At 36.8% G+C, this 23,658-nt stretch overlaps 1 protein-coding gene across 2 annotated transcripts in view; it reads right to left on the bottom strand.

Moving 5' to 3' along the window:
* Nucleotides 1–285: 285 nt before the first annotated feature.
* VAPA (VAMP associated protein A) overlaps nt 286–23,658 on the bottom strand; it is a 49,413-nt gene continuing 26,040 nt past the window's right edge. Inside the window, exons 3-7 of one of the 2 annotated variants that reach the window (XM_066352619.1) lie at nt 22,138–22,241; nt 21,589–21,669; nt 11,770–11,904; nt 5,239–5,412; nt 286–1,315 (exon numbers count right to left, since the gene is read on the bottom strand). In XM_066352619.1, coding sequence (XP_066208716.1) covers nt 1,157–1,315; nt 5,239–5,412; nt 11,770–11,904; nt 21,589–21,669; nt 22,138–22,241 — 653 coding nt within the window. In that variant the 3' untranslated portion in view covers nt 286–1,156. The remainder of the gene's footprint in view (nt 1,316–5,238; nt 5,413–11,769; nt 11,905–21,588; nt 21,670–22,137; nt 22,242–23,658) is intronic. The other variant, XM_066352620.1, reaches the window with a different exon arrangement.

Below are 23,658 nucleotides of genomic sequence, written 5' to 3'. Positions count from 1 at the left end.
TGGTTAACAGATTTGCAAATGATAAAGTCATTTTCACACAGAAGATTCCCAAGACTAGCTCAGTTATCACTGATTTCCATAATGGGAATTTGAGTGTCAACTGGGCAGGAAAAAATACCTACTTTTAATTATTATTATGAAATATTATAAAAGGAATTATTGGGCTCATTAAAAAGTACTTGACTAGAACAAAAAAGAATGAGTCTTTCTTGAGATACTAAGAGATACTAAAAGAACCTGTTTAAAATGGGGTAAGCGCAATAGAGCCACAGCACACACATAAACTGACAAAAATTACAGCACTTTATTCTCATGGTATTTTCTTATTTTATATTATCTTGAAGACAAACTGATTATACTCTTCCAAATAACCAAAAGTAGATTGAAATTTATCAATTCCTTTCCTTAATAGAATGGACTTTTACCTACTGTAATATCTGAAAGGATTTCAATGTGAGATAAAATTATGCATTATAAATTTCAAATTATCATAGAGTGGACTCCCTGGTATCCCCGTCTAATGACACGACAGACACAAACAAGCTATCGAGCAAGAATCTGTTAACAGTTTTATTTTTTTTTATGTTAAATACCATGGGACAGGATTGTAAGGATGAAAAACTCAGTCAACAACTGCCTCACAAGGGATAAGAAAAATTCTGCCATGATATTAGCAAAGGTAAAGGAGAAAATTTACACTGTAAGAGGCACCATTTCCCCACAGAATACCTCTTGGCATTTCCTGAATGAGTGGGATTAGCAATCTAAATAAATCATATTTCAAGAGGTAACAGCAACAGATAAAATTTAAAGAGATTATTAAAATAACATTTACAAGACTCTGAACAATTCTTGAACTCTTATTAAAACCACAAAGAAAGAACAATTCTTTATTTATGAATTTCATAAAGGACTGAATGTGCAACTGACATGTGCTAGTGATGATCTGGTAATATACAATTTGTCCAGTAGCCGAACAGTTGGTTTTTTATTGTGTTTTCTAACCGTAAGAGATCATTAAAGGCAAAGCCTGTATGACGCTGTACACACACAAAAAAATGGTCACCGTGGGCCATACTACCAATGAAATGGTAGGTAAACAAATCTTTTTCTGGTCAAGAGAAAATAAAAGAAATAGCACTTTGCATGCTTCACTCTACAAGATGAATTTCCCTAGAAAGAATCCAATGAAAATGGCTGCAATTACAACAAGAAGTGAAGGAAGAGGACTGGTGACATTATCTCTGAAGGATGCAGCTGAGGTTGATCCAGGTTTATCCGAGTGTGCTACCTTTCTGAGCCTTAAACCTTCATCCTAGAAAAAAATACATGCACAAAAAAGGATTTAAAAACAAATATGCACATAATAAGATTACTGAACTAAAAATCAATAGAAAGATCAGTTTACATGTGGCTGGGGGTAGAAATAGAGTTTAACTGCTAACTGGCATAAGAAAACTAGTTTCTAGGGTAATGCAAACATTCTAAAACTTGATTCTAATAATGGCTATACAAATCTATAAAATCTACTAAAAATCGCTGAATTGTACATTCATAATAAAAATTTACAAGATGTAAATTATACCTCAATACTGCTGATTTTTAAAACTGGAGCTGAGAAATAAGACTAAAAAAACTGAAAAAAATCCAATACGGCTCTATCAGATCTATTTCCAAAAGGAAAAAATCTCATTAAAATCACTACAATTAAAGAGTTCTGTGCGTACACTATTTCCAAGGGGACCCATAATGTTTTTACATTGGTTACATCTGCCCCAGTCCCATCAGCCAAAGACTACCAGAAACAAACCTGCAGTCTGAGGGGTTCACTGACTCACTGCAACCAGGGTACCCACACAGAGCAGAGGCACAGGTAGGTATCTCACCAGAGGAAGAGACAGGATTTTATAGGATTTGGGAGAAGGAGGAAGTTCAGGATGACATTTAAATAACGTAGTGTTTTGATATGTTCAAAGTAAAGCATGAGGGCTGTGTGTAAAAGGGTCAGCATTGGATCTGAACTGCAAGACAGACACTGAATCCTGTTTCTTTGGAAACTACAAATTACAGCAGATGTAGAATGCTGTATACAGAAACCCCACCTGAAGCTCTGCACCTGGACTGAACAGGGAGACTGCTTCTCTGCACCAAAGTGCTTTGAGGCTCCAGACAAGAGTGGGCTGCTTCGTTCTTACTGATAAGATGGTTTCACACAGCAAACTTTCTGAGTCTGATTTTAGACAATGGTTCTCAGTAAGAAAGCAGTAGTCACTCAAAGTAGAAGGTTGATACACACTTTATCAGCTGCAGCATGACCCTGGAAAAAATACTGGTATCTGTATCTGTTACCCAGGCAGTTGGCTTTACCTGTCTGTGTTCATCATCCCAACCAGATGAATGGTAGGGCAAGTTTTTACTTCCTCAGTGTAAGCTAAGTTTTATTTTCTCATACTGATCCCTCCAGTGTATCAAGTAAAACAGTCCACCTGACATCATACTGTTTTATTTGCATTATTACATTTTCTGAGGGTTTCTGGGTCTTTCTGGTCTTATGCCAATTAGTCCTGTGAGAAAGAGCAGTGATTCTCAAACCCACCAAGAATTTTTAAAAATACTCCTGGCGGCCCTGGCCAAATGGCTCAGTGGTAGAGTGTTGGCCTGGTGTGTGGATGTCCTGGGTTTGATTCCTCGTCAGGGCACACAGGAGAGGTGCCCATCTGCTTCTCCACCCTTCCACTCCTCCTCCTCACACTCCCCCTCACCCTGCAGCCATGGCTTGATTGGAGCAAGTTGGCCCCAGGTGCTAAAGATGGCTCCATGGCCTCTCCCTCAGGTGCTAAGAACTCATTTGCTAAGCAATGGAGCAACACCCCACATGGGCAGAGCATCACCTCCTAGTGTGCTTGCTGGGTGGATCCCAGTCTGGACCTCTGCCTCCCCTCCTCTCACTGAATTTTTTTTTTTTTTTTGTATTTTTCTGAAGTTGGAAACGGGAAGGCAGTCAGACTCCCGCATGCGCCCGACCAAGATCCACATGGCATGCCCACCAGGGGGCGATGCTCTGCCCATCTGGGGCATTGCTCAGTTGCAACCAGAGCCATTCTAGCGCCTGAGGCAGAGGCCACAGAGCCATCCTCAGCGCCCGAGCCAACTTTGCTCCAATGGAGCCTTGGCTGCGGGAGGGGAAGAGAGAGAGAGAGAGAGAGAGAGAGAGAGGAAGGAGAGGGGGAGGGGTGGAGAAGCAGATGGGCACTTCTCTTGTGTGCCCTGGCCAGGAATCGAACCCGGGACTCCTGCACACCAGGATGATGCTCTACCACAGAGCCAACTGGCCAGGACCCTCTCACTGAATTAAAAAAAAAAAAAAGTGCTCCTGGTGATTCTAATCACTAGGTCTGGGGAAGGCCTGGCCAGGTGCATTTTTAAACAGCTCTGTAGGACTTTCAGAATCAGTGTGGACTAATTAAGAACCACAGGGGTAGAGAAATAAAAAGGGGTAGTGATCAGACATGCTCAAGAAAGTTAATCTGGCAACAAATTATGATGGGCCTTAAGTATGAAATGTTAAAGAGCCTGAAATTCATTCTATAAGCAAGTGGTCTTTTTATCTTTTAAAGAGTAGAATGCTTTTTCAAATAACACCTCCTAGTGAGCATCAGCCTATAAAGAGTTAAGACCAGGAATTAAGTCTCACTCACCTATCTCACGTTCACTCTTCGTAATTTACAGCCCTGCCCTAACTGGGCCTACCATTTCTAATTCTCCCTTCCTTGCCAAGAGATAAACAGTGGTTTTCCCAACAAATATACTGAGCATGCTAAGGAACACAGCTGTCATCAAAGAACACAATTGTGCAAGTCATGGCAGACAAAATAAAAGTAAACAAATCTGTATGATGTGTAAGAAATGAAGACAATTTCCACTATCCAAGCAGGCGCTGGGGTTAGGGGGATCCTGAGGGGTAGTAAGGAATATGAAGAGATAGCCAGAAAAATTATTTCAGCACAGATCAATTAAGATATAGTGCCTTTGATTCCGAATGTAGCTCCTATGTACACTTAGACAGAATAACCAAATGGAGATTGTTTCATAATTTAGCTTATTTACTTATATACATTTTTATATCATCTTCTTTGATACAAAAAGCTCAAAGCCTTAAAAAGAAATTTGAAGGTATTCAGATCTTGAAATAATTACTTGTCAAAGGCTAATTTTTAATAACCTCCATACATATTCAAATTAGTCCTCAATTCACCAGCTCATTAACTTATTCATATAAATATACTAATGACTACAAGATGCACGTGCTATGAATGCAAAGATGATGCCACACAGTCCTTGACCACCAGGAAACTACTGCCCACTAGAAGGAGAAATACCTCCAACAAATAAGAGATACGATGGAAACAAAGGAGAGCATTCCTGAACAATTTATCTTTTCATTTTAGAGGGAGAGTATCCTACAAAGGTAATACCGAAAAGATGACAAGAAACAAGAGTACCAAGAGATGAATGTTCATGTATGCATGTGCTGTGAGGGTCAGGCTAAGAATTCAAGGCATTCTACTCAGAGGGAAGAACTCAGGCTAGAGCAAAAGAGGGTGATAAAACAGAGGGGACTGATTCCTCAGGGAACTGTAGCCCAACACTGTCCAATTCAAACATAATATGAACCTCAAGTGTAAGCCACAAGGTAATTTTATATTTTTTAGATTATTAAAAAAAATAGAAACTGGAAAAATACATTTTAGTAATATAGTATATTCAACCAATATAACCAAAATATTATTTCAGCATGTAACAATACAAAATGTGTGTGTGTGTGTGTGTGTATTACCTTGTTTTGTACTAAGTCTAAGAAGTAAGTGTGTACTTTATAATACTCAGCATATCTCAATTCAAACAAACCACATTTCAAGTGCTCAACAGCCCCAGGTGACCAGTGGCTGGCTACTCTTTGGGCAGCAGGCAGTTCATATGACTAAGGCACAGAATGTCAAGGGTACAAACAAGAGAGGAAGTTAGCAATGCCTAGGAAAAGAACTCAGGGGCAATGAGAAGCCACGGTAAAACTGTGAAGAGGCTGGGAGCGGGGAGCAAAGGACGGGACATAACCAAATTGAAGAAAAGGAGAAAGAGTTAACTAAAGATGAATTTAAAAACTGATAAAATAGCCAAATAATATTCACATATCCTATATCTTCGCTTAAACCAAGTTATTTTTAAAAATCAACTTACTCTCAGGTGTCGATTTTCTTCTGCTAGCTTCATCATTTCTCCCTGAAGTCTTTTACACTCTTCCATGAGCTTCCTTGTCTCAGTGTCATTGAGGGAGACGCTATGTGGTTTGGGCACGGGTCCATCCTGTTTAGATGCATTCAGCGGAACAGCTTTACTAGCTTCCATATCATTCTGTATAACAAAGACAGTGGCAAGTTTAACTGACTAAATCCCCTTCAAGTTTTAGACAAATAAAAATTTAAACTCTACGTCCTACTTTTCAAAAAAAAAAAAAACGCTTAAAAGTTTTGTCAATTTTCAATTTCAATATTTTTTATAGCAATGTTACGGTCACCAGTGAACAATTTTAGAAGGCCTAAATCAGTAAATGTCAGTAAACAAATAAGCCCACTCCCTCCTCTATTTCCATAACCCTTTGCACTTACCTCTACCAAATAACTTATATACAATAATGCATTTTTGAGGTTCTTTCCTACAATATTTCAAAGGTTGGGAAAGCAAGAGTCATTTCTCTTTGTATTTACCCCTTAACCCAGCACTCTGCCCAACAGTAGTTACTCAATGAAGAGTGCTGATAACTGACAACCAGAATCCAAATACGAAGGTCATTTTCAGTGCTCCGATTCTGCAATTCAAATGAGGTGCTGGGGGGTAGGGGGGGTTATCATCATAATCATTCCAAGAAAATTAGGAGATTCTACCTAAGAAAAACATTTGAAAGAAAACCTAACTTCTATTAATTGGGAAAAAAACCTGAAAGATATAAACCTTGAAGGAGAGAAAATGAAAACAAACCTATCGGGGCAAAAAGAAATGAAAAAAAAGTGGAGGGGAGTAATTCCATGACCTTAAACTCAAACATAAATGATTTTTCAAATCACTAACATCACTGTTTGTTTTAATTCATGAAAGTCAATATGGAATCACAGCAGTCACTTTGCAAACTATGCGCCCTAAAATCTGAGTTATTACCAACACTTACCCATTTGAAACTAGTGGCAAAAGCATGAAGATAAATACCTAAGGCATTCTCTAAGTACTTCTGAACCTAAAGAGTGCCTCAGTACCCTTCAATCCTAACATCATTTACCCCATCACACACAACTTAATATCAGTGCAACAAGCCATCTTTTTCATTAAAATTTTACTTGCTAAAAATTTAGTTTTAGATTAAAAAATATATAAATTGCGGCCCTGGCCGGTTGGCCCAGCGGTAGAGCGTCCACCCAGCATGTGAAAATCCCGGTACAATTCCCGGCCAGGGCACACAGGAGAAGCACCCATCTACTTTGCTACCCCTCCCCCTCTCCTTCCTCTCTCTTCCCCTCCAGCAGCGAAGGCTCCACTGGAGCAAAGTTGACCTGGGCGCTGAGGATGGCTCCATGGCCTCTGCCTCAGGTGCTAGAATGGCTCTGGTTGCAGCAGAGCAACACCCCAGATGGGCCAAGTATCACCCCCTTGTTGGCATGCCCAGGTGGATCCTGGTCAGGCACATGCGGGAGTCTGCCTGCCTGCCTTCCTCTGCTTCTCACTTCGGAAAAATTCTACAAATTTAAAAATTCTACAAATATAAAATTCTATATATATATATTTTTTATATAAACAGCTTTATTCAGATATAAACTTCCACACATGATCTCAGCCAAAAGGTCAAAAAGTGATCAGATATAAACGTCTAACAAAAATATTTTCAAATCAACTTTATGGCACTCCATAGTACCCATTAATGAGATTTTAATTATAAATCACAAACCTATCAATCACATCATCCCAACTCTTAAGTATATATTAAGTGTAAATAAATTGTTCAAAGGGCATAACTAGTAACTTCTAATAAAAGGGAGGTGATTTGATCATTATGCCTAATCCATGTAAAAATATATTAGGTTCTAGTGTACAACACTACAGTGTGTCTGTAAAGTCATGGTGCACTTTTGACTGGTCACAGGAAAGCAACAAAAGACAACAGAAATGTGAAATCTATACCAAATAAAAGGAAAACTCTCCCAGTTTCATACCTATTCAGTGCAGTTCGATGTGGGCTCTTGTACAGATTTTTTAGGGCTCCTTAGGTAGCTATCCCGTATAGCCTCTACAGACTCGTCACTGACTGATGATGGCCTACCAGAACCGGGTTTCTCCACCAAACTGCCGGTTTCCTTCAACTGCTTATCCCACCGAGTAATGTTATTCCTATGTGGTGGCGCTTTGTTATAAATGCGCCGATATTCATATTGCACTTTAGTCACAGATTCGAATTTAGTGAGCCACAGAACACACTGAACTTTCCTCTGTACCGTCCACATCTCGACTGGCATGGCCATGGGCTGCTCCGCTGTATACACGGTGTTACGTCATCATCTGCGCATGCGCACATGCTGCCACATCATCCTACAGAAACTGGGAGGGTTTTCCTTTTATTTGGTGCAGATTTCACATTTCTATCGTCTTTTGTTGCTTTCCTGTGACCGGTCAAAAGTGTACCATGACTTTACGGACACACTGTATATAGTATTTGACCTGGCTTTTCCCATTTTTCTTCCCCACAGGTGTGGAAGGTTTTTAAGAAGGCTACTTCAGTTTTCTTCTCTGAGTTTTTCTCTTGCTAGCTCTCATTCTTCACCCTGTCCCTCCCTTTCCCCAACCAATCCCATCTCTATTATTAAAAATAATAGAGATATATTTTGCTGATATATTTTGCTCTCCAACAATATTTTCCTATTCTTTTCCTTAACAGTAATTACATTTCAAGTGTGTTCAAATCTGAACCTGGAACAAGTCCAACTTCTAAAAATGAGGGTGACATGTCACCTTCCTCTATAAAAGAGAAGGCAATAGTCAACAATATGGCAACTGAGTAGTATTATGGTACTGGTTAAGAATTGGAACAGAATATATCATATGCAAACCAAAAAGCTGACTAAAAAATTAAAAAGAGATACATGAGGCCAGTAAGTGAAGAGAAAAAAATTAAAATGAGGAATTATCAAACTATTCACAACTGGATTATTCTAATTTTTTTAAATGATTTTATTTATTGCTTTTAGAGAGAGATGAGGGGGATGGGGAGCAAGAAGTATCAATACATAGTTGCTTCACTTTAGTTGTTCATTGTCATGTGTGCCTTAACAAGGCAAGCCCAGGGTTTCAAACCAGTGACTTCTGCATTCCAGGTCGACAACATTCCATCCACTGTGCCATCACAGGCCACACTGATTTTTATTTTTAAATAAACTCTTGCAATTCCATAAAATTCAGAATTAAGAGAGGAGAGAAAATTACCTCCCATTACTTCATCCACCCAACACAACTAGTTATCTTCCAATACTTTTTCAGAAGCTGTAAAATCTGTGTACATGTAACATTTTAATCTTTCTTTATTCAATTATATGTATCTTTTTATTATTTTAAATGACATAACATGTCATTAAATATTCTATTCTGTGCTTTACCACAATTAAAGATTTCATGTTTGTTAAGACATTAGAATTGATAGTTTCCGACTCTTCGGGATTTAAGTAATATGTCAATGACTATCTTATCATGACAGAATTAGCTTTTTTTTAATTGAAATTTTCCTTAATGTTGTCATATTGCTTTTATAACCAGAGGAAGAGATGTGTCATAACCAATTTGAGGAGCATAAGTTTAAGACTAGGAACGCAAGAGATACTGTGAAGATTAAACATTTCAAAAATGAGCCTAGGAAGTCGTGAAACAAGTTACATGGAGCCCTGGCCGGTTGGCTCAGCGGTAGAGCGTCGGCCTAGCGTGTGGAGGAACCAGGTTCGATTCCCGGCCAGGGCACACAGGAGAAGCGCCCATTTGCTTCTCCACCCCTCCGCCGCGTTTTCCTCTCTGTCTCTCTGTTCCCCTCCTGCAGCCAAGGCTCCATTGGAGCAAAGATGGCCCGGGCGCTGGGGATGGCTCTGTGGCCTCTGCCTCAAGCGCTAGAGTGGCTCTGGTTGCAACATGGCGACGCCCAGGATGGGCAGAGCATCGCCCCCTGGTGGGCAGAGCGTCGCCCCTGGTGGGCGTGCCGGGTGGATCCCGGTCGGGCGCATGCGGGAGTCTGTCTGACTGTCTCTCCCTGTTTCCAGCTTCAAAAAAAAAAAAAAGAAAAAAAAAACAAGTTACATGGAATACAGTTATATCATGTACTATTTAGGGCCCCTACAAACCAGTCAACATACATAGAAAATGCAAAGAAATCTAATTTATTTATGTATATTAAAAGTATAAGAATATATAACCTAACTTAGTTGAGGGTTAAAAGCAAAGGGCGAGGGGCGGCTGAGTCATTCATGTAGTAACAATCTGAAGAGCCTGATGGGAAGCACTAAGGCTGCTGTGACTTTAAGTATATGCTTCCATTCACAGGGGCTCCATTAGTGAGGTTTGGCTCTAGGAAAACAGCTTGTTCCTTGAGAGTTGCTTCAAACTGGTCCAGAAAGTGGAGACTGGTTGTTCTGAGAACCATGAAAAAAGCAAACTAGAGGGATTCAACAACATGCTCTGACTCTTAGGAAATTGGTGAATAGTAACATTACATTAACATTATATTTAACACTGTAACTTAGAATAAACTAAAAGGTCAAAGTCATGTATCAATTTAAAAAATTTACTCTATGTTTGTACTGTTCCCACTGTTTCTTATTTAGCCTATCTGCAGTAATCCCTCTCCATCTGTGAGTTGAATTTACGTCTGTATGCTTTTTAAACAACCTTCAAAATTTCCATTCCAATATTCCAAGTAATTCCTATTGGGGATAATTAGACAAAGAGAGTGCTAGAGATTGGAACTAGGGAAAGGTCAAATATAAGGCAAAGTAGATTTTTGCCATGAAGTCTTGGAAAGGACAAAGGAACTAAAGAATGTAAACATGGGATTACATCCTTTTTTGTTTTTAATTTATTGGTTGGTTTTAGAGAGAGATAAAGGGAGAAAGATAGAAACATCAATCTGTTCACATATGCACCCTGACTGGGACTGAGCCCACAACCCTTGCATACTGGGTCGATGCTCTAACAAACAGAGCTATCGGCCAGGGCAAGATTATATTCGTGTGACTATTAAGAGTAAGGGATGTAGATATATAAAGACTAAAGCCCAGAGCTATGGAATGCAATTGTTCAGGGGCATAATTAAGGCCTTACCCTGGAAAAGATAGTATTTAAATGATAAGGTTACTGAAGATTTATTTTCACTCTTCAATAACCAATTTACTGTTACTACAGGATCATAAATAACCAAACATGTATTTACATAAAGGAACAGATTTTTTAAGCCTTAATATACATAGTCTCTGCAAGGCCAAATCAACATATAAATAACCTATCCAAACAGTGAAATTCCTGAAGTTTCCAAAAAGCAAACAATGATAAAGGGAAATCATTGAACAACTGTTACATCACCTAAAAACCAACACACACACACACACACACACACACACACACAGAGACTTTGACAAATTCAAATATGACAGAAGATCTTTGTGGGGGGGGGGTTGTTGTTTTTTTTGTTTTTGTTTTTAGCGAGACAGACAGACATACAGGGAGAGAAACGAGAAGCATCAACTCGTAGTTGTGTCACTTTAGTTGTTCACTGATTGCTTCTAATACGTGCCTTAACCAGGGGGCTCCAGCCAAGCCAGTGACCCCTTGCTCAAGCCAGCGACCTTGGGTTCAAACCAGTGGCCTTGGGCTTTCAGTCAATGAGCTTTAGGCTCAAGCCAGTGACCACAGACTCATGTCTATGATCCCACACTCAAGGCAGCAACCCCGCATTCAACCTAGTGAGCCTGCGCTCAAGCCAGCAACCTCTGAGTTTTGAACCAGGGTTCTCAGCATCCCAGGTTGACACTCTATCCACTGTGCCAGCACCAGTCTAGTATGACCTAAGATCTTTAAAGGCTTATAGCATAAATTCTCCTAACCTGGGTATTGTAAATAACTAACAATGATAGTGAAAGAGGGGTTACTGTTATTTGTATTTAATAACAAAACATAAAATAGTAATTTCACTTATCTTTTACATATATATACATACACACACATACTTGCCTGGAAAGCAGTGTTTGTCAGCTCCTACCTTGACTGCTTTTCCTGCTAGTCTATTCAGATACGCTCCTAAATCCCCTTTTAGAGTATGCTCACAAAATTTCAATGACAAGAAAAATTACAGCAATTTCATAGTAATATTCAAACGTACATTTGTTCTGCTCAATATTGATATTTTATCGTTGAATTTGATTTTTTTAGAACAGAAAATAATCTGTGTGTATGATTTTTAAGTGAATTGTAGTGCTGTAATTTTAAACACAGTTGAATATTTCAATTCTATTTCTTCATATAACACACTCTCACTGCCACATGAGTGTTAAGAAACTATATTGCTCACAAAAATTAGGGGATATTTCAAAATTAATATGAAGCTATAAAATATTCCCTAATTTTTATGAGCAGTGTACATTAACATAACCAGTAACACTAGTAGACTCCTATGTCTTTTAACTCCCTAAAACAAACCTTCTGCTTCTCCTGTTTGAACACATTGAGTCCCCTGGGGTCATTCTTCATATTGTAACTGGCAGGAGTTGCAACTGTGTTGTTGATGCTGTTTATTGAAGTGACAGCCGGAGCAGTCCCTGGTGGAGTTATACCCTGAGGTGGCATGGGAAACATATTCTCAGATTCGCACCAAACTGAGTTCTCCTGCATGCTACTGGGAATGACTAACAGAGAAATCATTAGGCTCTAAAACATTCACATTTTATTCTATAAAAAAGTATTATACATAAGAAATAACAGTAATAAGTAATAGCTATATTAAAGCAAAAAGTACAAAATTTCTGAACTTATGTTATTTCCCATACAAAATTAGCTATGATCAATTTGTATTATATTCACAATTAAATATATAAACCTTACTAAATTTATACTAGCTTCATGTTATTTTAAAATGAATACTTTCTAACTTTGTGGTTCTGAATTTTTGTTACTAATCAATATTTGTCAATATCTAAACAGCAAGGACTTCATTCCTATCTTCTTACCTATGGTAATAATCAATCTGAACAATTTTTAAGTTAAATGAATTTTTTTCCCCATAAGGTTTAAAAAACTATAGTAATTTATAAACCTCTCTTGTACTCAACAACACCCCTCCCAAAACACACATACACACACACACCCTTCTCAGGACCAATAAGTAAATTTAAAAATACATATAACATTCTAGTATACCATTATCTCCAAAGTTCTCCTATCTTCTCAAATTACTTTATTACAGATAAAAATACTACAATGGATTGAGCATCGATCGGCCCAGAGTATGGATGTCCCAAGTTCAATTCCTAGTCAGTGCACAAAAGAGAAGCAACCATCTGTTTCTCTCCCCACTCTCTCTCCCCCTTCTTTCTCTCTTCCCCCTCACAGTCAGGGGTTCAACTGGTCCAAGTGCATCAGCTTCAGGCACTAAAAATTGCTCAGCTGATTTGAGCATGGGCCCCAGACAGGGATTGCTGAGTGGATCCTGGTTGGGGTACATGTAGAAGTCTATCTCCCCTTCTCTCGCTTAAAAAACAAAAAAAAGACCTCTGAATTACTTAATAACGCACTGTCTTAAATCTGTTCTTTTTCTCAATAGAAAATAATGTATATTTATATCATTTAAAGTCTATACATAAGACCCCTGAGTGCTCTGTTCTTGACAGCCCTTCATCCTTCATCAGGACAAAACATTATTTTTTCCTAGAAGATAGGTCATTAACAGATGTTATATGTAGGGCATAAATGAAATTCAATAGTTCAAAATTTTGGAGTATGTCAAATGAAGCCTCAAAAATTTTTTTTTATTTAACTGGACACAAAGAATTGAATAGTTAATAAACACAATAAATAATGAGTTAACTAAAAACACATTCACTCTGGAAAAACCAAAACTGCTAACTGGGCAATAGATTTAATAGAGTTGACAGTAACTAAAAAGTGCTAATAACTCAGAAACCTCACTTTGTAAAATATAAAATAGTGCTTTGGTTATCAACAACCAAGGACCATACTAAATGGCTCTCAATATTAGCACCAAACACAACTAAAATAAACTCTACGGGTCATTAATTTACTGAAATATAATTATATCCAGTCGAGACCTGCTATTCCCGAACACTAGGAAGACCACACATTTTACTGAGCTTAAAAGCCGTATTAGCCAATACCCTGTTATTCAGGAATAATTAGCAATAGTACCTCCTTTTATTCTAAAACAAAAGGATCTCTGAATTCCTAAGCCACTCTACCTATGATCCAAATTAGATAGCTATTTCCCAAAAGGAAGCCCATATTCTGTAGGTTCAAGTAAATAAGAATTGTTTTATCACCAAAAAATGACTTCTTTAAACTATAAAAATAAAAACATGAACTCAAAGCACTATATTTCTAGTATAGCTGGCATCTTTCTTGTCCTACAAGATTGATAATAAAACTTCATTTTATTTATATAACTGGAATCAAGTTCCTAAAAGAACTGAATAAATCAATAAAATAGTAACATACCCTTTTCTCACTGTTTTTAGAACATGTAAATGCCCAAGAATAGCATTCCTAAAAAGATCTATCTAATCCTCAAACAGGTATACTTACATATTGTACTTAAAGGCCTCTCTACTTCTTGGAAGGGGGAGTGTGTAGGAAGGCGGGCAAGGGTCTACAGTAAGGGGTTTGAGAGAGAGCATTAGGGTGCTTTAACATAAACAGCATCACAAGTCTAAGACCTGCTCTCTATATCAACTTAAAAAAGAAAGTATCAACAATTATGATAGCTACTATCTATCTATTTTGGATGCTAACTAAATTTTTCTAAGTTGACTACTAAAGATCATAAATTCTGGTAACTCTTTAAAATAAATGTGTAAGAGACCACTAACTGATATGGACTGCTCCACTGCTCTGAACACTAAATATGCCATCCTGAGATTTTTGTATATTAAACCTGAGGTTTTCAAAAAATAAAATAAATTTCGCTTTAAAACACATACTTTTTTACAACATATTAGCAAAATAAACTGAAGAAACAACAAAGGTCAAATGATCAAATAATTCACTACACAGCAATCATACTATAAACTAAGATACCTATTTTTAACATTTTTGTTAATCTTACACATTTAGAAATGCATTTTTCTGCTATAAGAGATTATCACATTTAATCAATTTGTGTAAGTCAGAATTCAGCTTTTATCAATAATAGCACTTTATCAATTTATATGTAGTAAATTAATAAACTTTATCTAGACAAAACATTATTCAATAATGCCCTAATTTCCTAACTGACAAGTTTCAGGCTAAATTGAAGAAAAACACACAGAAAGAATATAGAAATATTTTTTCAATTTATTGATTTTTTTTTTGAGAGGGAGAGAGTGACAGAAAGAAAGAGAGGGAGGGAGGAGAGTGAGAAGCAACAACTCACAGTTGCTTCACATTAGTTAACATTGATTGCTTCTGTGCTGTGCCTTGACTTAGTGGAGGGCTCAAGCTAAGCCAATGACACCTTGCTCGGCCAGTGACCCTGGGCTTCAAGACAGCAACCTTGGGATCATGCCAATGATGCCACACTCAAGTCTGAGACCCCGTGCTCAAGCTGGCAAGCCTACACTCAAGTCGGAGACCTTGGGGTTTCGAACTGGGGACCTTGGCATTCTGAATCAATGTTCTATCCACCGCGCCACCATGAGTCAGCAAGGATAGTAAATAATTTTGTAATTTCATCTATGCTAGATAAATGATAGATGATTTCTTGTTCACAGTGGCCAAGACATGGAAACAACCAAAAAGCCCTTCAATAGCTGATTGGATCAAGATGTAGTACATATATAGTATGGAATACTACTCAGCCATAAGAAATGATGACATCGGATCATTTACAACAGGGATAGTCAACCTTTTTATACCTACCACCCACTTTTGTATCTCTGTTAGTAGTAAAATTTTCTAACTGCCCACCAGTTCCACAGTAATGGTGATTTATAAAGTAGGGAAGTACCTTTACTTTATAAAATTGATAAAGCAGAGTTACAGAAAGTTAAAGCATATAATAATAATTACTTACCAAGTACTTTATGTCGAATTTTCACTAAGTTTGGCAGAATAAATCTTTATAAAACAACTTACTATAGTTAAATCTATCTTTTTATTTATACTTTGGTTGCTCTGCTTCCGCCCACCATGAAAGCTGGAATGCCCACTAGTGGACGGTAGGGACCAGGTGGACTACCACTGATTTACAACATGGATGGACCTTGATAACATTATACTGAGTAAAATAAGTAAATCAGAAAAAACTAAGAACTGTATGATTCCATACATAGGTGGAACACAAAAATGATACTCATAAACAAGAGTGTGGTGGTTACCAGGAGGAAGGGAAGGGAAGAAAGGGAGGGGGGATAGGAAGGGAAGAAAAGGAGGGGTTAGGGGGAGGGGAAGGGCACAAAGAAAACCAAACAGAAGGTGACGGAAGAAATTTGACTTTGGGTGATGAGTATGCAACATAATCAAATGTCAAAATGACCTGGAGATGTTTTCTCTGAATCTATGTACCCTAATTAAACAGTGTCACCCCGGTAATTAAAACTGTCTAAATAAAAAAAAATTTTTTTTTAAATGATAGATGATTTCTAACTAAATTTCTAGCTGGATGCTCGAAAGAAACCAGTATGTCAAAGATATTCCGTTTTTAGCAGTTTTATTAACTTCAACTATAAATACTGAATTGTAAATGGTAATATACAATTATTAACAGTCTAATTACCACATGAATAATTATAAAAGATGTTTTATATGTATTTGTATACATATAAAAAATTTCATTCTTAATATAATAAACAAAGAAAAACTTTATCATATATTTCATACTATTATAAACTCCAGATTTGGCAATGTTAAGGTTTCATATTTTCTAAAAATGAGTTGCAACATTAAACTGATGACCTGACAAAGTCACAAAATGAACAACTCAGAACTAGGTTTATGCCAAGTTGAACCCAATTTAAACACATCTCTCAGTAATTAAGATTTCTTGTACAGTCTACAAGGTAGCAGCAGCACACGAATGAATTTAAGCAGTAATAATCAGTGGTTTCCAAAAGTGATTTTACAGAACACTATATATTCCTCGAAAGTAAATTGCATTAAATAAAAGAAATACTGGGCTAAACAGTCTTGTCCTCATTCAGGGCCTACAATGTGCAAATATGCAACGTGACTATTCACGGAACACATAGTATTTGGAGCATTTTTCCAACCCAATACACTTTAGGAAATAGTGACTGCCTTATAGAAACACAGTTGTGCTACAGCCCTTCTTTTTAACATGAACATGAATCAATTAAAGCCACCTCTTAGGCTGTGCACAGAATAGATTTATTTTTTTGTACATTTGAATTATGTAAATGTGAAATACTAATATACTGAAATACAAGTTTCATATGCAAAACTTGAAATGTAAAGTCCAAATACTTAAAAATATCCATCAAGAATCACAATAGCAAAGCTAACAAGCCACATGAGTTAATGTATCTGAATAGCGCTACAGCTGGTTATCAGAGTTCCTTCCCATTCTTTTCAGGGCCAGTGATGAATTTTAGACAGTTTGAATTATCCAAGATCTTTAAGAACATATATCCCAACCATAAAATGTATCACTACCACACGAAGTAAAAGGACACACATCCTGTATGATGCTGACATGATTTTGTCATTAAAGTTTTACCATTTGAAGAAGCTTCAAATGACAATCAGACCTTCATTCTAATGTTGGCCAAAAGAATGGTTCAACAGAAATTCTGAGAAATCATTGTCTTATCCCAGTGCCCAAATTAGAGTCTTGAAATACCATCTCCCACTGAAAGGAGCCAGAGCTTCTTGAAGAAATGCTGATTCCGGGTCTAGGTCTAGGTCTGAAAATATCTTGTCATAGTAGACATCAAGAAAATTACCAAAGACTACTAAGGTAAAAGAACTCAGGAGTCCATTTGATGAGATGAGGTTCCTACTAACAATTTGAGCAATAATAATAACTGCAAGGAGCTGCAACACAAATGTTTAAGTCCCTGAGTTTATAACAATACAGAAAAAGAGAAGGGAGAGAGAGAGAGGAAGGGAGGTTGACTAACTGTACATCATATCAGAGGGACACTTATGACCAACTTACTTTCTGAAAGTGTTTTAAGTAGAGAAAGACTTAGCCATTTCACTTGCCTTTATAAACTCTACCACTGAGCAAATAACCAAATATTAGATGGGCACAAGTTTCTCTTTATCCAAGTCCTCTATTAAGAATGCTACCATTATGCAATCTTAAATGAATTAATTGACCTAAACCATATTTTTTTAAATTTCAACTCTTGACATTTTGGGCCTGATAATTCTTTGTGTGGGGGCCATCTATGCATCATTAGGACATTTAGCAGCATCTGTGGCCTCTCCCATCTGGATGCCTACAGCACTCCACCCCCATAGTTGTGACAAACAAAATGTCTCCAAATATTAACAAATGGCCCCTGGGGGCAAATCACCCAGGGCTGAGAACCAGCCACCTACACATTGCACACTAATGCCTGCTAAGTTCACAAACACAAAAAAGACATTAAGAGCCTCCTTAACAGAAATATCACTACTTACGAAGCAGTCTTGCCTTTTGCCACAAGCAAATATAAATCTTAAACCTTTAGATCCAATTATAGGAAACACAAAGACAGTTAAATGACACCACAAGGATTCAATCAGCAAAGTCTAGTCTGTTGGGAGAAGTCCATAGGACAAATACAGTTTCCAATACGCAAGAGGAAAAACAGATTAAATTTACAGATTAAGAAATTTAAGAAACATGTCAGCCAATAGTAGTATGTGGACAAACCAAAACAAATTTTACAAACAGTTGTAAGATTAATTTGAATGCTGCCTGGATTGTTTGATATTAATAATATATTAAGCTTAAAGGATTAACGGTAGTATTATCATAAAACTTTTTACCCTTTTCTTAAAGTCATTATATTTGAATGATACACAATGAAAGTTATAGATGTAGTTATATCATATCTTAAAACAATGTGAGACGGAAAGTAGCAAGATTTAGATGAAAGATTAACTATAAACTGGTCATTGTTAAAGTTGGTCACAGGCTCACAGGGGTTCATTGTACTGTTTATGTTTCCAAGTGTTTGAAGTTTTTCAAAATAAAATGTTAAAAAAATTATCTTCAGCTAAGTAGTTCAGTTAGTACAAACACATTCTACAGCTAGTTCATCGAGGCTCAAAATCAGATACTCCCTGGAGTACTTTGAAATTACTGGACAAATTTCAGGTTACTAAGAACACCTGGCCTAAAAATATTCCAGGGCCAAACTACTTCTGCTCATGTTCCATGATGTGGAACTCTGGGGAATAGTCAGTATTTGGTTTAGCCCTTTTACCAGATCCAAAACTGCTTCTTGGATTACTATAGGCCAGGGGTCCCCAAACTGTTTACACAGGGGGCCAGTTCACTGTCCCTCAGACCGTTGGAGGGCCGGACTATAAAAAAAAACTATGAACAAATCCCTATGCACACTGCACATATCTTATTTTAAAGTAAAAAAAAAAAAAAAAAACGGGAACAAATACAATATTTAAAATAAAGAACAAGTAAATTTAAATCAACAAACTGACCAGTATTTCAATGGGAACTATGGGCCTGCTTTTGGCTAATGAGATGGTCAATGTGCTCCTCTCACTGACCACCAATGAAAGAGGTGCCCCTTCTGGAATTGCGGCGGGGCCGGATAAATGGCCTCAAGGGGCCGCATGCGGCCCGCAGGCCGTAGTTTGGGGACCCCTGCTTTAGGCTATACCTATATGTAGATACACCTACTACACTCTATGATAAGGTAAAATGGCTAGGTTCAACCATCATAGCCATCTCATTTCCATCAACTGCTGGTTTTGTTTCCCAAAGCAGTGAGAACTACTCTTGACCAGCAATATCAAACACTTGGCTTCCAGCCACTTTCAGACTATAATCTCAAACTGTGCTATCCAGAGCATAAAAGAACCCCAGATGAAAGACAGCTAAATTTATTAAATGAGTGGTAAGAAAATGACATACATATTAAGAAAATATCCAAATGTGTTTTTAAAATAAGTCAAACCTTACTCCACTGAATTTTACTTTTTTGGAATCTGAAGAAAACAAAAACACTATATCAAAGAGATATTTGCACCCCCAAGTTTATATAACAGCATTATCTATAATAGTGAAGACATGGAAATAACCTAAGTGGTCGTTGAAGGATAAATGGGTAAAAAATGACAGAATACTATTCAGCCATAAAAATAAATCTTGCTATTAGCAACAATATGGATGGACTTTGAGCACATTATGCTAAGTGAAGTAAGTCAAGACAGAGAAAAGCCAATAAATACTATATCATCTCACTTATATGTGGACTCTTTAATAAAAAATAACCTCATAGAAAAAGAGATCAGTTCTGTGGTTACCAAAGGTGGGAGATGGGGACAAGGAAATGGGATGACAGTGGTAAAAAGATATACAAACTTTCAATTATAAGATAAGTAAGAATCAGGGATATCATGTACAACATGATAACTATCACAATACTATCTGGTATATTTGAAAATTGTTAAGGAAGTACTGTAAATCCTAAGCGTTCTCATCATAACGAATAAAACACTTTTTCCTTTAGTATTTGTATAAGATAATAGATGGGAACTAAGCTTACTGTGGCCCTCATTTCACAATATTTACAAGTAATTATGCTTACATTTATATAGTGTTGTATGTTAATTATATCTCAAAACTGGAAAAATAAAATAAAATTAATCAACCCAGACAATGTGCTGTCATGTTTTCTTGGTTCTAATAATAAGAGCTTTGCAAGCTTGGCTTCCTGGCAGCCTAGGCAGAGACACTAAGTTCCAAAGTAAAGCATAAGCATGCTGAGACTTTCCAGTAAGAATATAGGCCTTTACACTTTTTGTTTGGGATAAATATCTCAAAATAAAAGGTATTCTAAAATACTATAAATAATTTGGTCAATACCTAATTACCATTCTGGGAGTTTTTCATTTCAGCTTATCCTTAGAGTAACACAATAATTGAGCCCGTGTAACTTTGTACTTCTCAACAGGGCAAAAAGTTTCCAGATCAAGGCAACAGTCATGTCAGATTATAACCGAATTGTGACAAACAATTCTATTTCTTCCTCTTATTTCATATATTACCATATTTCCCAATGTATAAGGCACTCCCATGTATAAGACGCACCTTAATTTGGGGGTCCAAAATTTGAAGAAAAAAAAAAAGTATTACATAAAGACACTGAACTCAAGTTTTATTCATCATAAAATTCATACAGCTCCTCATCACTGTCAAAACTCCCATCCATTAGCTTGTCCTCATCTGCATCTGATGACGCATCACTGTCTTCATATACTGCCTCATCCTCAGTTCCATCTATGGCATTGAAAGGCCACACTTCGACAACCACTGTATAAAACGCACCCAGTTTTTAGGCCCCAAATTTTTTGAAAAAAGGTACATCTTATACATGGGGAATATGGTAAGTCACCCTCCAAAAATATCCTGCTTGCCTTTCAAGTTCCCCCTACAACCACAGAAAGATTCAAATTTTCATTTCAGAGGATAACCCGAAAGTGAGCACAACTCATTCTACACATTCAAAGACTACTTTCTAAACTACACACATCTAACTCTGTCTCCAAATCATATTTACCTCAAACTAATCAAAAAGCAACATAAAAGTTATTTACTATAAAATAAAAACAGAGTAAAGATAGCAAGATACTTCTAGATTATCTTACAATAAACAAGTTTTAATAAAAAAAAAGAATTAAATCAGGTGAATTTTTATCAAAATCAAGGCTGAACAAAATACCCAGAAATAGCCAAACTTGGAATAAACTGTTTATCTATGTAAATTAAACCTTTTATCCTCAGATTACTAATATATAATGCCAAACAGTGGCTTATGTCTGATATTTAATTATATCTACATACACAAATGTCTCATTCTAAAAAAACTTCAAAAAGTTTAAGTGACAAAAATTTTGTAGAATTAAATGATTCTTCTTCATCATGCAGCTTCTATCTAAAAGTATTTTTCTTCTTGGACAAACAAATGTTAGTAAATGAAGAGCATATCAAGTATTTTCTTCAACTAAGCACTAAGCATTATAAAGTGCAACAGCCATTATCACACCCCCCACAAAAATAACTAAGAACTTATTAACAAACAGCTTTCAACTTTCTTAGATTTTCCTACTTACCAATTTATCATTTTCATTGGGCATTTCAAAAACACATCTCAATTTAGAATCCATTAATTCATCGGGTTTTGCCTCTTTCCACTAAAAACAAACAAAACCAAATGTGAGACAGGAAAGAGACGTGATCACGACAAACAGGTTCATTTCAAGGGGACAACTAAAGGATTTGTGTAGCTGCTTGGAGCAAGAATGCCATCTTTGGCTCATCCAAGATGCAACACTTCACTGCACTCTGTATTGATCACCCTGCCATAGTTACCTGGCAATACCCCAGAACTTTCTATATAATCCTAAAACAAGCTACTATCACCATCTGTTAAAATCACATTAACATTTCTATAGAGATTATAGAATTTTCTTCTTAGTAGCATTTCTAAATTGTTTTTAAGAAATACTATTTCAAAATTCTTTCATTCTTGCAGTCAGGATTTTCTATAATAAACAGATTTATGGATTTTTTAAAATTAGGCTTCTCAATTGAGAAATAAACAAAACCCACAGTTTGAACAGTATTTCCCAAAATAAATTCTGTTCAATTTCTGTACTTACCACAGCTTCCATATCTGAAATGTTTGGTGGAGCAAAAATTGTCTGTACCATAAACTTGTGTTTACTCTTTTCATTGGGATCATAGTCAAAAGGTTGTAGCATTACTAAATAAGAAAAAAGGACACATTATAGCATCTTCTGCATTTGTTTGCTTTGTATTCCTATTATCTGATTCACTAGTATGCAAATTTTTAAAAAACTAGGAAGGGTTCAAAATATCAAACCACTGGATTATTAACTTTAAAGATTCAAAATAAACTTTACATTTTCCAATTATTTCTAAATTTTTCACCTTTCTGATTTGCCAAGTCTTTAACCTACAAAATAAACAACTGGCTAATAAAAAAATAAGTATCTATCTATGACTGTCCCCTCTAAACTTATGTTTAGGCAAGTTTTCAAGTTTGTCAAGATTATGTTCATGGGGCCCTGGCCGGTTGGCTCAGCGGTAGAGCGTCGGCCTGGCATGCGGGGGACCCGGGTTCGATTCCGGCCAGGGCACATAGAAGAAGCGCCCATTTGCTTCTCCACCCCCCCCTTCCTTCCTCTCTGTCTCTCTCTTCCCCTCCCGCAGCCAAGGCTCCATCCATTGGAGCAAAGATGGCCCGGGCGCTAGAGTGGCTCTGATCTCGGCAGAGCGACGCCCTGGAGGGGCAGAGCATCGCCCCCTGGTGGGCAGAGCATCGCCCCTGGTGGGCGTGCCGGGTGGATCCCGGTTGGGCGCATGCGGGAGTCTGTCTGACTGTCTCTCCCCGTTTCCAGCTTCAGAACTTAAAAAAAAAAAAAGGAAAAAAAAGATTATGTTCATGGCTGCAAGCTTGGACTATATCTAGTATATTTTCTATTAAAGCTAGTTATAAAATTAGGCTTCATTTTAGTAGAAATAATATATCTTAAAATTAGACAACTGAGTTATTTAAAGGAGAAATTCTAAGTAACTTAAAAACTCACTGCCATATATTAGTATTCTAACATAAGTAATTTTTTTTAAATAGGTTTTAAATAAATACCCATTTAAGAGGAGTTTAACAATTTGTTTAAACTTGGTTCCAAAAAAAAACAAAGTACTGAGGTGGGCAAAAGCAAGTCTACAGTTGTAATATAAAAATAAACTGTGTTTTAGACTCAGAACTGTAAACCTACTTTTGCCAACCCCCTGTATACAAGGAAATCATATGGTTTCATAATTCCTAGAATTTTTTCTAGCATACAAAGAATTGTATTCCAATTTTTTCTAAGTATTTGATTGTCAATAGCCTATAAAAGAGGTTTTTAGGAGACCACAATGCTAAATTATAAATCATGCTAAATTATATAATATAAATCTAATAATGAATGAATCAGCAATTATATAAAAGTCTTATGCAATATTGTGAAAATTATCCCCCTGCTAATACTTAGATTTCTAAGATATATATGCATGTCAACATTTTCACAAAGATAAATGCAATTAAGCAAACATGAGAAATATCAATTATATATGAAAATTTTATTTCTAAGACATATCTGAAAAGTCCATCA

This window comes from Saccopteryx leptura, chromosome 11, assembly GCF_036850995.1.
Source record: "Saccopteryx leptura isolate mSacLep1 chromosome 11, mSacLep1_pri_phased_curated, whole genome shotgun sequence".
Lineage (NCBI taxonomy): Eukaryota > Metazoa > Chordata > Mammalia > Chiroptera > Emballonuridae > Saccopteryx > Saccopteryx leptura.
This window is presented reverse-complemented; position numbering and strand designations above follow the sequence as displayed.